General features: G+C 35.2%; 1 protein-coding gene across 2 annotated transcripts; it reads right to left on the bottom strand.

Moving 5' to 3' along the window:
- Positions 1-11,773: 11,773 nt before the first annotated feature.
- On the bottom strand, positions 11,774-17,524 carry LOC139981141 (uncharacterized). Of its 2 annotated transcripts, none has more exons than XM_071993332.1 (6): positions 17,422-17,524; positions 15,965-16,045; positions 15,482-15,601; positions 14,807-14,922; positions 14,176-14,306; positions 11,774-13,745 (listed from the first exon to the last, which is right to left on the bottom strand). In XM_071993332.1, the coding sequence occupies exons 2-6, from the start codon at positions 16,017-16,019 to the stop codon at positions 13,601-13,603; spliced, it is 567 nt and encodes a 188-aa protein (XP_071849433.1). In that variant the 5' UTR covers positions 16,020-16,045; positions 17,422-17,524; the 3' UTR covers positions 11,774-13,600. The 2 variants fall into 2 exon arrangements, with proteins under 2 accessions (XP_071849433.1, XP_071849430.1); XM_071993329.1 differs by lacking the exon at positions 17,422-17,524 and adding an exon at positions 16,387-16,658.
- Positions 17,525-17,991: the final 467 nt, after the last annotated feature.

The following is a 17,991-nucleotide window of genomic DNA, read 5'->3' as shown; positions in this document are numbered from 1 at the left end:
TTCCAAGTTTTAATGAATTTGTTTGCCGTGGCAACAGCGCTGGTGGCCACACCAACCATTAATTTTATGGCAAACATGCAGATTGTGATAGCTGAGGGTCCTAGCTAACCGAAAAAAATGATGGGGTGAAAACACCTAAGAAAAACATGGTGGGGGTGAAAATCCCTAAGGGGTTCGCTTTGGGGGGGAGGGGGGTGTTTCGCTGCGTTGCCCTATTTCGTGCATCTGCATCAGTCCTCGCTTTGCTACCGTCTTTACTTACTCTCTTGTTGTAACGTTATTTTCTTTATGACAAGATATATTTGCGCCAAACTGTATCAAGTGAGCGTGACGAATTTGCGAGTTACCCAATGGTAATACCAGTTCCTATTACAGGACGATACCATGGTTACGTACGGTTACCCAATTTACCTAGCTACGTTTATATCTTGCATGCTTAAACCTGATTTTTGTCATGTCACGCCTATTTTAATGACACAACATCTTTGTTAAACAGAGTAAAACAGAGTTCTGGATGAAAGACAAATAATAAAGTATAGCAGAGTTCCGGATGAAAGACAAATAATTTTTTGTTCTATATCAATTATTTCAAACCCACACTTTATGAGAGGTGACGCAAATACCTCTTTTCAAATCAATAGGAGGAGTAAACCTATTTTTTATTCCGTTCGTTTATTTCTTTGTTATAGTGATCTGATCTAATATACAATTTTCATGATTCAGTTACGTATCGGCAAATTAAATGAGAAGGAGGGCGGCGGTCAAGGGAGAGTAGCTACGACCTTGAAAGGGATGCTATTGCCTCCTATAATTTATGCTTTATAGAGATTTTAGCTGCTGATAGAGTCAACCATTTCAGATTGTTGACTTGTATTGCACATAAAAAAGCTATAAAAACATTCAAACCCCGTCCCCGTCACCGTCCCTTCCTCATTACCATTCAGTCTTTCAAAATGCAACAATTGTAAACAACGTTGGCTGATAATAGATCAAAATTTGATATTAATAAAGATGATTCTAATATTTTGTATTAAACTAAATACACAGTTCTGTATTTGTGTGGAACACAGTCATGGGGGGGGGGGGGGTGTACACGCAAATACTGTATTTTCAGAGGATCAATAAACACAACAAGTCACTGCGGACTAAAGAAAGTTTTGTAGTTGACGAATTCCCGATCCCCGTGTTTCCCAAATCTACTTGCATAAACTCAAAACCCTATGAATTCTGTTTCGGGTTTCGAATTACTGTGCTATTTCCAGCCATTCAGATCCCTAAATAAGATTAGTCACATGTAGTTAACGTGTTTGACTTAATAAGTATTGTCCCTTCCTCGTGCGAAAAGGTCTTGAAATGTGAATAGGTATTGTTTGTTGAAATTTCAGGCTTAATCCCAGTTCATGATTGTCTGCCTCGAATATAGTTGTTAAGGGAGACAACTTACAGCAATAAATCTCTTTCGAGCATAATCGTAAGCAACCTTTTGTGAATATTTTGAGAAGATTTCACGGAATCCGTTTTTCTTTTACTGCTTGCTTCGAATTCATCGATAGTATCGGGGAATAAGCCTATTGTACATTTACGTCTTGAAAGGAAACGACATTCTTACTGCTTGCTGCAACGTATACAAAGACATTGAAGCGTGAGCTTCTTGTTAATACAGATATTCAGATCCGTTGTTCTAATGAGAGTGAAACAGGATGAATGGAGATTTCGTTGAAGGCAGTGTCATTTACTGTTACCAATAGATTGTATCCAACAAATAATACTAATTGACGCTCGTTAAATGTTAACTTGTCAAATGGCTCAGATGGTAGAGCAGTGGACTGGTAACCTGATGAACTGAGTTCGACTCCATCAATGATTATACACGTTCAAAAATTCTTTTTCTCTTTCAGCAGTCCACGTTGAAGTCTTGATATATTAATTCAACCATATAATTTACTAGCTGATGTGGTGGCCGATGCTGTTAAGAGGGTGACGAAAGACTCATTCCTCGTCGGTCGTGTAAATCGTGGCTAGGGTTCAAGACAGGCCTCTGGCGATAATACCTTTGGCTGTAGGTATGGTACTTTTTGTGGCCTAGGATCCCGTACCATGTCTCCCTTGTTGTCGCAAAAGAACCCGGGAGGATGCGCAGAAGGTCGGTCAAATCGACCAGAAGCGTACTAGGTGGCGTGCGTGAATCCTTGCCTTTGGCCAGAGGTGGTGACATCTCTGCGACCGGCATGCTTGCAGCCACCGTCCACTAAATACGTGGCCTGATGACGCGCTATTCTCCTAAAAGTGAATCTACGGATGCCTTTAAAAGCCATATAACTATTTTATATTAAAAAAAACACCCTGTTTCAAACTAGCGCCATCGAATTCCCTAAAAGCCTTTTTTTCTTGTCACCCTAAAGGTGGAATGATTTTTATTGTAATGGGTTATTTATGGTAAGCCAAGCAAAACATTCAAACAGTCATGAGGTTCACAAGGGTTTGCAGGAACTTAAAGAAACTCATTGTTTGACATAATTGTGTTCAACTTGGCAAAGATTTAAACAACCTACACCAAAACAAGTATTATATTCGTTGCAATGCCAGAGACATGCAAGCCAGCAAGACCATGAGATAAAATTTTCATATACATAGAATTAAATTTATATCACTTTTGCAAGAAAACCAAAGTATACCAGTGTCAATATGGTCCCATAATAGGTAGTTTCGGAAACTGAGTGATTCTTAAGAACTTTGTTTGAGATTCACAAAAAATATACCCCGTATTGTGTTTTGATAACTTCAGGAACAAAATTAACTTTGATGCCGTGGACCGTTAAAAACCACTGCTCTCGGTCTAGCTAGGGTTGTATAGCACATTTACTTATTTTTGTTTGATTTTTGGAATGAACCATTAAACAGTTGAGGTTCACTAGTTAAAGTGACTGGACCTATTAGTGTATTGCACAGCTCATCAGACTAGTTCCTCAGTTGCACTACTAAACTCAATGGGAGAAATTAAGATTATATGGTCTCAAATGACATGTGTATAATTTATTACAAATTTGTTAAGGACAAATGATGTCGAATGCCATCCAAGGGTGCTCCGTTGCTTAGATGAAGATTAACGAACATATTCTGGTTGACCTCAAAAACAACGGATTAACATTAATTTTAAGAACTGCAGTGAGGAGCTGACGTCACCTTAAGTTAGCCTAAACGAATATTCCAGAAATTAAGTATATTTAACGATACATATCTTGAAAAATACTGGAACAGCTACAGAAACATTATTGGACTCAAAGTTGTCTGCTTTCTTTGTATTATAACATATCAAGACTAAAATTCTGCCTTATTCATTATTTAATTATTTAAGTGAGTTATCAAGTTACAGCAAAATCTGCCTGTCGATCATTCTCCCATGATTGATTACCGGGGATAATTTTTTTAAGACAAGTCACCCAGGAAAGAACCAGGGCACGAAAACCAAACTACCGAACGTCTGATCCGCTCTCAACCCCAGTCCCCTTGTATCGAGACTGTGACTGTGTGATCATCGCCAGGTGTGTGTATAACCATTCCCCTAGAAATAAGGGAACAGATACTATACACATGATCTTCGGGGATGTCTTCAACTCTTAGGTCTATCTGTTCGTTGTACACGTCTCAGGATAAAATTAGTTTGATCTCGGAAGAATGTTACCCGATTCCTTGTTCTTTATTCTATTTGTTTTACAAGTCAATGAACTACATGTTGATGAACAAAGAACAGAAGAAGAAAACTGCCATTAATGGAATACCAGGTAGTCCCCGTTATGTCCAACGCGTAACACACTAATGGACTTTATCGATACTCAATGACGAACCACATCTTCCATATTCGAGACAAGTTTATAACAATAGAGAGAGATTAATGCCATTCAAGTGGTGCAGTTTGCTTTCATATTACTGAAACCTGCACGACAAGATGTTTACGCTATGTGAGCAGTCCAGAATTCACAGTGAACGATTAGCGTTTTCATCTATGCTATTCTATCTATGCTCTATAGGCCACGGAAAGTGACAAAGTTAGTGTGTAAGTCAATGGTAGCAATTAATTTGTGGTGCAGTACCTAAATCCCCTTTCTGCTCCCAAAACTGCATCATAGGAACGTTGAACTACGCAATCATCCATCGAGTCTTTATGCAAGTTCATCCGGCGTGTTTGCATCCTCATGAGCGCTTTCGCGCAATCGTGCACTGTACTTCAGAGATCTGTAAAGGTACCGCACCACAATTAAAGTAGTGCTCATGCGCTCGAAAGGTCAGAGAAAAGAGATAAAAATACCTAAGGTAAAACTTGTTTAAGCATGTTATCAGTTACTGCCTTTGTTTTATCTGCCTTGATATGAAAGAGCATAATTTAAAGTACAGATGGTGTGAATAAAGGGAGGATCGAAGGGTGATATATTCATTTTAGAAAATCTTTGGTTAAATGTTGATATACTCCGAGCGAGCAGATGGAAAGGTGGGGGTTCGGTATGCTCAACTTGCTCCTCTTCTAGCTGAAAATTTAAACGGTCATGATATAAAAGTTTGAAAATGCCATCATAGGTCAAGATCTCAGCTATCGTGTGGTGGGTAGGATATACCAGTTGAAAACTTATATCCATGCTTTGGCATGTCTTGAAAGTGATGAGTTTAGAGTGTAAGTCAACGGAATAATTAATTGTGGTTCGATACCTAGAAGATGTACAGATCAGGCGCATAAGAACAACTAATACATAGCCCGCCGTTGAGACGATGGAGTGACCCGCAAGGTAGTTATTTACATTGCTTTCTTCAGCTAGCCTATAGCTAACGCGACTGATTTTGTTGGCTTTTCATAATACCTCATCAGTCGGTACCTTCTAGTCGAGCAATACAAAATGTTAAGAATCAATTGTTGTCGTCTCTTATTTGTTTACTTTTCTTGGGAAATAAATTGATCCTTGTATATCCAAAGCGGTAGAAAACTAATTAGATGTCAACGGGTTTTGTTCATATTAAGCGATATCATAAAACTATCGTAAGTCTTCGCACTGTGTACACCTCGTATATAAAAGTACAAGTCCATCTGATCCAGTGTTGCCAGAGACCGAACATTTTCATTGAATGTTGTAAATTATAAAAAAAATCAAACAACCTTGTGGAATAAAACAGGCCTTGTCACTGATGTTAATGTGGTTCTTATATACTGGTGATAGCCCATTTATGTACTTATTCCTTCCGATAGGTAAATAAGTGAAAGAGACAGATTGATTGTTCTCCGAATGTTAAAAATTGACACAATGGTAAAAAACTACTTATCTGTACATTTCTTTGACGCCTTGCTCTATGAACTTAAAGCAAAACATTTATAACCGATGCCGTTCATTGGTAATAGTGTGCTTATATATAATTACACACGTGCTTACATTTATTGCAGAGCCACGTTATATGCATGTGTGTAAAATTTTGAAAACATAATCTCATATTCCGTTGTAGCCATTGAATTGAAAAAAAAAACCCACATCATATTAATCTCCTTCTATCGTGACTGTTGAGGTGATTTTGTGTTTTACCCAATCGAATCCAACTCACATGTTCCACTTTTGCTCTACCCTCCGCCGCCCCACCCAGACTCCTCTGATCCCAATTTTCATCCAGAAAACAAAGGTTGAACACCTTGGATTCATTAGTTTGATTACCAAAGGTAGTCACTTATTCCTGTAAATATGTAAACAATCAATTTAACTCTTCAAGGGATGTGGTCGACCGCAGCCAGAAAATGTAACACCACGTACACAAAGTACTCTTTCATTACAATGTGGAAGCCCTATCGCACCATTTTGTTTTGTCAACTCTCTAATTATAGATATGGTTCCCTGATGGTGAGTCCTTTTGTAAACAAAGATAATCATTTTATTACTTGATGAAAATGAATCACAATTCTGAACGACACTAAAAAGTTACTTTACTTTACTAATTATGTTGTTAATTTGTCTGTCAAACTGTGACGCAAAGTAGCGAGTGCTTAGCTTCCGAGTTTTCATTCAACTGTTTGAGTTTTGATTGTAACAATATTATTTTCTTTATGTCAATATATGATTTTTATATAAGAAAGAAAACCAAAGACTTTTTTTGACGTTTATTAATTCCTCCTCACGGGGCCGGCTGTCACTTAACGTCCCCATCCGATGGAGTAGCGTGTAACACAGCATCTACTCACTTGCTCGAATACTGAGGAAAGTGAAGGCACCACAATGAATCATGATGTGGGAGAACAAACAACTAGCTGAACCAAAACCCAGTTTGTAACTTTCATATACAGGTGTACCTTATCTTATGTAGGTCCCCGCTCAATGACAATCCACAGAAGCATATTTTGAATATGATGTCTTCAGAATCTGATTCTATGGTTGGGCATGAAACCCGAAAGCTAGAAGTCGGATGTTTTTCACTCTATATCGTCATAAAGTGCTTGACTTAATTGACTTTATTTATTATTAATTATGGATCCAAGAAAACTGAGCGTGTGAATAATTATTTTATCATGTTAAAACTCTGACAATAGCTAAAACTTATGGAACGATGAAATGGGTACATCAATATACAGGCCTAAATGTTTAATATTAATTCATTGGTTTTCATATTGTAATAACTCAACCAAATTATCTCCTTTCAACTTCATGTAAACAATAAAGCCCCCGTTGGATAATATTTAACACCTTTCTTTTTGAAAATTTTATAATGCTTTGTAAACAATCCTATTGCATTTATTGATGCCACAGTACATACATAATTGTGTGTATATGTTCAACTAAGTAGTCTCAATATTGCATTTATGCATGGGCATCGGTATAGAACAACATGTAGTGGATTAGTTAACTTGTTAAGACTATCCTTCATTCATTTGTTTATTACTAGAGGTCCTAATGATCTTGATATGGATGTTTCTGTTGCCTAGTAACACCGCATTTTCATAATTCCCTGGCATAATGGTTTGTAGCCTGAACGCTTAGCATACCCTGCTGATGAAACACATCATCCGTAAAAGCTCCATGAACATACTATACCGTTACTGAATGAACAACACATCATCAGTGATGATCACATGATATAATATTAGCCAACCAGAACCAATACCGGATGTTTGTTTCTGTTGCCTAGCAATACCGCATTATCATAATTCCCTGACATTATGTTTTGTAGCCAGGACGCTTAGCATAGGCTGCTGATAAAACACATCATATGTCCATGAGAATACTATACCGTAACTGAATGAACAACACATCATCAGTGATGATTACATGATACTATATTAACCAACCAGAACCAATAACGTAATAATATATATATATATATATATATATATATATATATATATATATACATATATATATATATATATATATATATATATATATAAATAAATATATATATATATATATATTTATTATTACGTTATTGGTTCTGGTTGGTTAATATAGTATCATGTAATCATCACTGATGATGTGTTGTTCATTCAGTTACAGTTCATTCATATATATATATATATATACATATATATATATATATATTTATAGATAAATAAAAGTTGTATGGTTTAACGTTAAGCTAGGAGAACAACAAATATGCCAAGATATAACCCTTACTTTGGATTCAAACAAGAAAATGTTGTTCTTTTTCGTTGCTAAATTTGGAAAAAAGTTAGAACGAGGGTTATTTCATAGAAGCAACTTCCTGTCGACGGTGATTCTGTTACAGACGGGTTTAGCAGTATGTTTTGGCTTCATTACTAACCACGTATTATAATAATCTGCATATAAACCTTCACAGAACCATTCGATTGAATAGTGCAAGACATTAACAACCGTATGAAGTGTGACCTACTGAACAGTGCTTCTCACATTGGATTCTAAATCAATAACTAAGCAATATCGTCTGCTATTATTCGTCTTTAGTTTTATATACATCAAAGCGAAATTAATATTTTCTAGCGATATCAATCTGTCTGTTTCATGAGTTTCTCAAAAAGTAACGCTTTTAGGATGTTATATTTAATATCCCTTCGAACTCTTCTCTCCTAAGCCAACGTTTTCTAAATATACTTTGCTTTATTAATATTCACTTTATGAGATTGCTGCTTGCTGTGCCCTTTGTTCTGTTTCTCCTTATTTATCCCTTTCTCTCTTGTATTTCTCTCTTACTTTCTTTCTTTCATTCTTTCTTTCTTTCTCTCTCTCTATCTTTCTTTCTTTCTTTCTTCTCTCTCTTTTTGTCCTTCTTTGATTTTTTTAATTCTTTAAGAAAGAAAAGAACTATATAATGTTTGAATAGTCAAGCGTCTATTAAACCTTCTCATGATCGATTTACAGTTAAATAGATGTTAATACAATGGATATCGGTATAACATAAATTTATTAACCATTCAACCAATGCTGCTTGCTTTACAAAAAGATTTCGTTTATAACAGTAATCGCTCACATGGCATATGTAATAAACACGCTTTGTCTAACAGATTTTTTTTCTCTTTTGAACGATACCAATAATTTAATGACAATAATGGAAACTTGAGCAAGGCTAGGGATATAAGTATTATATCATCTAGTCACTTTTGAAAGGATTTTTTATGTTCTTTTATACTGACTGTACTGCTTATTAAACGATATAGATGTGACTGAGTTTTTCCAAGTTAACGTGCTTATTCCTCAATATAGAACTTTTGTGTGCATGTGTGAATATGAACAAACTTAATATTGGATTCATAACGGTACCACAAACCTTGTGTTCAACAAGAAATGGTTTTACCTTCAAGTATATTATCTCTTTATTTCCGCAAGATGATAATACAAAAAAATACATAGAAGATAGTACAGAAGCATCAAAATGTTGAAGTACACATACAGTCATGAAAAGAACGATCTTATTTACAATGTAATTATCACTGCGGGGGAGACCTGGCAGAAGCAATGCTTATATAAATTCCAGGCCACCCTCTATACTTAATTAAGTGATTTACTTATTACTAAACTTTAACTTATATAAGTTCCACCCACCCCAAAAGAAGAAGATGAAGCAGGGAGAAAAACAAATTAAAAAAGATCAGTACTTATCTAACAAATGATTTTTTAAAGCCAATTTAAAGGAACTCAAAGAGGGTTGGGTACGTAAGTTGACATCTAGAGAATTCCAGAACGTTGGGCCACTTATGCGGATTGTCTTTTGGTAAGAAGAAGAACGACATAATCTATGAAAATAATTGTCCCTATATTGCCCGCCTTGATGAAAAAAGAGCTAAAATTGGGTGGAAGTAAATTGTGATTAAATTTGTACATAAAGATTCCTAATTGGTAGTGGTATAAGTCAAATATGCTTAAGTATCCGGTTGTCTTTGAAAAAAGGTGCAGTGTGATCACGGTACAGAACATTGTTGATACATCGTATGGCACGCGTCTGGAGGATGAATAGGCGATTAACAATAGATGGGTGCGAGTTAGCCCAGACAATTGCACAATAGTTTAAGTGTGGTAAAATAAGGGTGTTATATAATGAAAGGAGTACTTGCTTAGAAAAAAAGGTCTTTGAACTTATACAAGATATTAATGTTTTGGAGACTGTCTTAGATACTTTCTGAACTTGAAGCTTCCAGCTTAGATTATTGTCAATGATTAAACCTAGAAATTTAGTAGAATGAGCACAATTTATTTGTCATTCCCTATAAATAAGTTAATAATGGGGTTGGGCTTTTGCGGGGGTGAAATATTATATAATTAGACTTACATGTATTCAGTGATAACTTATTTACTTGAAACCATTCAGAAATCTTATTAAGCTCGGTAGTTATAACTCTTGCTGCAAAATGAGGATCTTTGTGTTTGTAAAATAAATTTGTATCATCAGCAAAAAGTATATAAGACATGTGATTTGAGGCATTACCAATATCGTTAATATAAATAAGAAATAAAAGAGGACCCAAAATCGAACCCTGAGGAACACCACATGAAATATTTTGATAATCTGAATTACACGACCCTAGGGAAACATATTGCTGTCTATTTGTAAGATACGATAAGAACCGATTAAAAGCTGTACCCCTAACCCCATAGTGATGTAGTTTACGAAGAAGAATTTGATGATTAACTGTATCAAATACCTTTGATAAATCTAAGAAAACACCAAGACCATATTCATTATTATCGAGAGCACCCCCCCCCCTTTATCAACTAGGTCAATTACTGCCATATAAGTAGAATAATGTCAACGAAAACCATACTGACTCTTAAAGAAAAAAATATTTTTACAAAGCTTAGTGGTACTTTTGAAATCACAGATTTAATTTGACAAAATGACAGCCTCTAACATGACTTTGAAAGCATGATACATTCCAAAGGAGTAAGACTGTGTTTTCTATGGGTCTCAGAGTTTTTGTTGTTGTCTCAAATATAATAAGACCAGAAGGTACGACAGATGTAAGACGTATGGTAGTACGCCTATATTTGAAATACCTCAGGAACTACAAGTGTCACAGGTCAAAGGATAAAGATCAAATACCAAAAGCATGTCATAAAGACACAACACATTCAAGTCCTGATATAAATATATGTTTAGAATTAACTCATGGTATGTAGAGAATCGTATTCCTGACAGCCAGAGTTACATATATTTTGAACTGATGAACGAGAAAGAATCCTGGTGACATTCATGAAGTCCCTTTGTAGCTATTTATAGTTGTCAATGTAATAATGAAATATCTTTCAAATCATAATGTGAAATATAATTTAGACCATTAATATAGACATTTAATTATTAATTACTTTTAATGTATACCTATTCAACAATATTATAATGTGCATTTTAAGCATATGGCGGGCCTTGATAGTTTAATACAGCCAAGTTTGTTCCCAATTCCTCCTTAAATGCACAACGTTACGCTCAAAAATACGTGCATGTTGTCTTGTGTTTTAGGAATGAAGGATATTTTATAAGGAAGCTTAAACAATGTTTTCGTTAAAAAGAATGTACTTCGCCTTTGTACTGTGTATTACTTTATTAAAGTGTTACTGAACATCATTGTATACCGTTATGAAGTAAACGCACATCTCTGATTTGATATTAAATATAATACAACCTAACTAGAAACGTTTCATATCAATATTTTATAGCAAATCAGGTTTCCATCTGTAGGTGTGTTTTTGTCAGCTTGTTAGATTGATGTATTGGGTAAGACAAAACCACAAAAAAAATCCTTAAGGCAAAGAAAAGAATACAATCTTGCTGTTGAATGGGTGATGGCGGTTGTGGTGTTGATGATGACAATGATGATGATAATGGTGATGATGTTAATGAGGATGATGATGGTGATGATGATGATAGTGATAATGATGAGGATGATGATAATGATTATCATCATGATCATGACGATAATAAAATAATGATAATGATAACGATTACAGTAATAATGATGATGATATGATTATGGTAATGATGATCATCAATGACATGATCATGATGGTCAAGATCAAAATGATGATGATGATGATGATGATGATGATGATGATGATGATGATGATGATGATGATGATGATGATGATGATGATGATGATGATGATGATGATGATGATGATGATGATGATGATGATGATGATGATGATGATGATGATGATGATGATGATGATGATGATGATGATGACACCATGTACCTTAAATGTTCCGAAAGTGAATTCCATAAGCACAGAAGTGTGTCTTGGAAACTGCGATCACCAATTTTCTTAACTGTCACTCATACTTTGCATATTCTTTGGCGTTAAAAAATGCTCTTATAGCTCGGAAGAATATTAGACGTAAGTTATTTTCACTTTGACTGAAGTTATATACCCGATAAAGTACTCCACCTTGACCTATAACTAGAAAACGTTTGATAAATAATTACAAGTCTTAAGTATCTTTTAAGGGGATTCCATGAATATAATTGCTTGGGTTCTTAACGCAAAAAAAAAAGAACCAATAAATAGACGACAAAGAAAAGGCTTCAATGGAGTTGGTAAGTCCGATCACTTACATTCCGTTTATTGAGCGAAGCCGTCTTCTATCTAAACTACATTCTGTGTTTCTTTAACGATGAAAATAAAAACTGAAAGGACACGCATTGCACATGATAAAAAACTCAAAGACTTTACACGTGCAAAACAAAATAAAAATCAAACCTTTGCTGTTATACTGCACGAATGCGGGGTAAATTCTTTACACAATGTGGGTAAAGTATAGACTATTAACAGTTTTGACCCACATGACATATCTGTGTAGAGCCAAAGGGCATGATCAGATTAGATCTCATAGACCAAGTTGTAATCCAATATATAATCTCTGATATACATATATTAATAACATGGTCATGAAAACTTCTCGTTTACCATTCATGTTGTTATTACACACAGTAAGGTGTTTGTTTAAAAGCTCACTACTTCCTTCTCTAACCCTCTTTAGGTGCACTCAACTAAAATTTAGAAATAAGTGATGATAGTTAAGTCGTAACAGCAATATTCGTGTGTAGGAAAACAAAAACTATTAAGTATACATAGAATACAATTTTTAACCCTTTAAAATGGTTTATGTATATCAATGCATTTTATGGCATATTCCATACCTCCTAGCTCCTAGCCATACCACATACATACCTCATATGGTATTTACAACCCATATTTAATAAGAAGTTTCTTGAAGCAGCCAATCCCATCCCCCCCCCCCCCCCACTTCATGATGACTTAATTATTTCAAAACAATTATGTAAAAGACACATTTCTCCTCGTTCCCCTCATTACGGACCTACTACCCAGGTGTTTGGTGAATAAAACATATGCTGAAACTAAGCTAAAAGCCTCTCTTGATAAGCTAGACTGCATAAACTGTGAGGACCGTGGGTTCTGGCAGAGGGAGAGGCCCTCAGTCTATGGACCCATTAACTAGATGGGTTGTTAGATAAACTAGTAAAGTTTACTTTCAGGGAGTGCTCTACTTTCGTGGTTAGTTACTCCTGGTACGCTGGTTTGACAGGGCTGGGACAGTCAGTGTGGTCAGATCCATTTCCCTGGTTGGTTGTTGGTTATTTTTTTATGTTTCCATTCTGAATAATTTGCTTATCTACTTTACACCTTTTTGAGTTTTACTTATATAATTCTGCTTTATATACCCGCCATCCTGCAGGATCTTCTCGATAAGGCTTGTCCCTCCCTTCCACTCCCGCCCCCATCACCCCCTCCCCATTGTAACAAGCTACAACTGTAACTTTGTGACTAATATTTATTTCTTCCGTTTGTCAAGATATTCGCCAATGAGATTGTGTTTCAAGAGTATAAGAGAGCACAGAAATAGAACATGGAAAAATAGCAACTTTGTCAATAGGTCTACGCCCAAACCAAAAAAAAGAGGGGAGAAATTAACTTTAATTATGAAATGATTGTTATTTGATCATAACATGTTAATTTAATGACATCAATTGACCAATTTATATACCAATAAAACTGTGTATAGACACGTACAGATGAAAATATCTTCATTTATCGCAGAAAGGGAATATTTTAAATAATCCTATGTAGTTTTTAAATTTGTCAGTATAATTAGATTAGCCGGAGTTGCACCATGCATCCATGCATATAGTACACAAGCTTCCGGTACAACTTATGTCATGAAGCTTCCAGTTGTCATTTCGTCCACATGCAACACATTCCTCCCAGGCTTTATACTGAGGTTGATCATCAGCCCACCAACTGCAGAAATAACAAAAGCAACAACTGTTCAAATAGAATACTTCTTTCAAATTGATTAAAGTTACGCATCCTTTTTTCGTCCTCGGTGTTGTCCGTTTGGCGTTCCATAAACTTCATCAGGTTGGTTAGAATATATTGTTCATCGGTCAAAAATACATTTCTAGCAGGACAATTCTTTCATGTTAAATTGAATTAATGAACTAGCCTGATCTGATATATTTTGTCCGCTATAGTTGTTCAAAATACGGTAAGTAAAAAAATGATGGTGCCTTCGTAAATGCATGTACCTGGTAGTAATAATATCGCTGTAGGCAATACCTACTTAGACTATACATATAATATCAACAATATCAACCATGGGATTTAGGCTGAGCCGTCTTTGGTATGAAACACAAGAACGGACTGAGATTTAGGCTACCCTGATACATACCTATCACTATCGACAAAGTCGGGACCTTCACTCCATTCGAAATTATTATCATCTTTTCGAATAATATCAACCCACACATACTGGCAGGAAGAAGATTCTGCATGTGTACTCATCAGATACCCGAATGTCTCCTGATAGAAGAATAAGATATCGGTTAAACTACAGTCGCAGGTTACTGATATTACACTGACGAGAAACAGATGTGTGTCTTAGACTAAGAGAAATATAAAAAATATATATGGTAGATATAATATATGTTAAATTGAGACCCTAAGATCTAATAATGTCTTTGAAATCTCTGACATACTAAGTTGGTTATATATTAGGCAATAATTTGTCCTTTCCATTATAGCAGTAGGTGGCTAAAAGTTTGGAAGGGGCAAACTATAAGAGGTGGAGATACTAGTTGTATGAATAACTTTTATTTTTAATGACATTCTACATATATTTGAACTTGACAGAAGATTCCAAAACACTCTGTGTAGGTTCATTGGCTCCAATCCCTTCTTCCTCTCTTTTACCAATCCCATGTAGTCACACCTAATTAAGCCAGTCATAATGATAATTAAAACAACAACAGAGACAGGATTTTGGGTTTTAATGTATCGCCACATTAATCATCCGTGCTTACCTCTGCTGTTTTATTGGACTGCACATGCTCATAACCGAACATTTTCCCTCCAATTTCTCCACAGGCATTCTTTGCCATAGAATAGTTCTTTCCAGCAACAATTAAAGAGTTGCAACCTTGAAGATAAATATTCAAATGTCACAAAATAAAATAAGAACATTGTACCAAATCATCAATGGCGTCAGTCCTTTAAATAAAAAAGAACGAAAAAATATTTAGCTGTAAAATCGTGACGTGTTATTTGAACAAAAACTGCATGCATAATAACAAACTAAACAATTGCAACCTTGAAAGTAAAATTCCTTTTTAACAAAATAAAATAATATAAGAACATCTTAACAAATCATAATCGTTACCGTCATATTGATCATCATATTTAGTTCTTTATATGTCTTTTATGATATGTTGTACTCTCTAATGTGTTACCTTTGCTAATGTAAACATAATAATATCGTAGTGAGAAAACCAAATGTCATTCGACGTCAGAAAGGGGATCATAGATTTCCTTGTTAATTCTGTTGTAGAATACTGCTAGAATGCTGCATTAAACCTCCCCCCCCCCCCCTGCATTATTCTCTATCTTACAAGTTTTCACTTTATCCTTTTATGCTATTAGCTGCTTTTGCAACTATAATTCTTAATTGGCTACAAAGTGAAGCAGAAATCTATACTTACTGGGTGTGGTTTCAGCATCCTCTGTAATAGAGGGAGACACATCTGTGTTGCTGTCTGTTGGAACTTTCGATGGTCTACTAGCAGGACTACATGGGTATCCAATGTTTGATGTTTTAACACCTGTCACATGTAAAAGTTCGAGTAAAACTGTAATTTATTTACTTAAATCTAAATTTAAATTAGAGGTATTAATTGAATGCATAGTATAAAAAACACGAAATGCGTAAATGTAAAGTAGAGGTACATATATATATATATATATATATATATATATATATATATATATATATATATATATATATATATAAATATATATATCTATATATATATATATATATATATAGGCTATATATATATATATATATACATATACATATATATATATATATACACAAAAGCTTCTGAGAGATTAATCTGCGTTAATGAATCTTGAAACTTAAACGTACATTACCGTACCAACCACAACAGAAAAATTACGCTTACCTTCCACCATGACTATCACTGTTAAAAGGACGAGCGCAAGTTTTTCCGGACGCATTTTCGTCAAATTCTCAAGAACGTACGCTTGTGGTTCCAAAAGGATGGCACGTAAACCGCAGAGAGGAAACAAAATGTAAAACTTTAATCTGATGTATAATACCTCACACAGTCACAGTAGACTCTAGAATAATAAAATATCGACTAAAATATAATCCCCTCATTACTATATCATTCTCCTCGCCGTTTACTTCATTTCCTCCGGTATATTATTTGTTATTTTTCTGTGTGGCTGTCAGTGTGCAATTGAGGTACTTCTTGTTTTCTCTGTCGGTCTTTCTGTTTTTCTTACCTTTAAAAACTTCAGTAAATAAGTGATTACATCTTTCTCAGCCAATTACAAACATGAAATTTCACAGAACTCTTACCAATAATAATTTCCTTTTTAGATTTTAATGGAAAATATGATTTTATCCAAACTAGCCAGTGAAACAACACATCAGCCTGCTCACGTCGCTGTCACCGAACAAATTAACTGTCGTCAATTTTATCGTCACCTTTTCAAGGCAACTCTGCGACGTTCACGCCCTCTAGTTAAAGACATAGTACACATGTAGCATGTTTACATGCAATTCCTTGTGTGCCTTTGTTGGGTTAAAATTATATTAGCTAATGTTCTGAATGACTACGAAAATGATAAAACTGTTTCTACTTGAACCTCAAATCTACTATGACCGCAGATTAACACCTACTTACGTCACTCAAACAAACATACGAATAAACTTAGGTAGAAATGGAATTCTTATTTCAAGATTTCTTGAAATTCTGTTTAATTGCAAGGATGCATGTAACAATATTTGTATACAATTCGTGTAATGAATGTCACTTTTCATGGCTGCAAATACACAACTTGGCACATCTTAAAGGAGAAATAAACCTAGAATTTTTTGCATCCATTCTTTCGTTTTGACAGATGGTCTTTCCAGTTAAAGCAATAAAAAAGCATAAAATCCCCTCTTTGAGATGAAAAAAAAACGATTTGAATGTAGTTCATGTGTCGCGCCATTTTGTTTGAATTGAGCCAGTTTCCGGAGGTACCGTGAAAGCTAGCGACTTGGCGTATTTCAAGAAAAAATAGTTGAAAATCCCTAAAATAATTAGAATTGAACTTTCAACAATAGTAATGAATAAAATATCGATCAAAGATATCTTTTGTTTTTATTGATCTGTAAAAATGCTTATAAAGTGTGTAAAATTTATTATTGTAACGAGAATCAGTGGAAATATAAATTTTGGGATCTTTTCAACGATTTGATTTTACCGTGTTTAGATTGCTTTCACCGCATACTCAGTCCTAGCGATAGCGATACTTACCTCCATCATTGCACTCCAAAAGTTAAATCATTTACTGTCGATCAAATATCTTGAAAAAGAAAATGGAAGCCTTTGGATTGGAATCGTACCTTTTCGAACCAGAATATTCAGAGGAAGAACTGAGACATCGAGAGGAGGTGTTGTGCAAAGAATCACAGTCCGCGACTGTTAGTGATGTTGGCTCGAATTCCGTTGCTGGTACGAGTACCAGTTCCGCGAGCCACTGTGAAGAATGGTGTCTGTGTGCACTCTGTTTGCTGTCATGGATTGTTCGCGGAAAAAAAAAAGCTTTGTTGAACGCAGGAGAATGTCTGACCAACAGACCTGCATTCTCCCAGATATGTTTGCAGCCAGTTAATTTAGAACTCTGTTTTGTAAATTTCTTGATGTACAAGAAGACGGATCCTACGGCTGCTGAGAACATGACGAACAGGTACTGTACACCTCAGTGAAAGTTCCCTCTTCTCTTTTCCGGATTCCGGATTTCCCTCTTTTATTCCATCTGGAATAACGAAATATCTTTTTCCTTTTCCTGCTCCCTCTTCCCCTCTTCGGTTAACACAACCAAAGGCTTGGCATTCAGGCATTTTAACCGGCGAAATAAGCTAAGCGAGAAGCTCGAACATAGTGTGAATAGACTATAACTCGTATGCAAAGCT

This window comes from Apostichopus japonicus, chromosome 15 (assembly GCF_037975245.1).
Source record: "Apostichopus japonicus isolate 1M-3 chromosome 15, ASM3797524v1, whole genome shotgun sequence".
Lineage (NCBI taxonomy): Eukaryota > Metazoa > Echinodermata > Holothuroidea > Aspidochirotida > Stichopodidae > Apostichopus > Apostichopus japonicus.
The sequence above is the reverse complement of the archived record's forward strand: the minus strand, read 5'-3'. Positions and strand labels throughout refer to the sequence as shown.

Bases quoted from the DNA above. Each gene is read 5' to 3' on its own strand.
- LOC139981141 (XM_071993332.1), bottom strand. From the start codon at position 16,019: ATGCGTCCGGAAAAACTTGCGCTCGTCCTTTTAACAGTGATAGTCATG. The intron at 15,602-15,964 runs GTAAGCGTAATT...TACATGTGACAG, and splicing joins AGTGATAGTCATGGTGGAAG to GTGTTAAAACATCAAACATT. The intron at 13,746-14,175 runs GTATGTATCAGG...TTATTTCTGCAG, and splicing joins GACTTTGTCGATAGTGATAG to TTGGTGGGCTGATGATCAAC.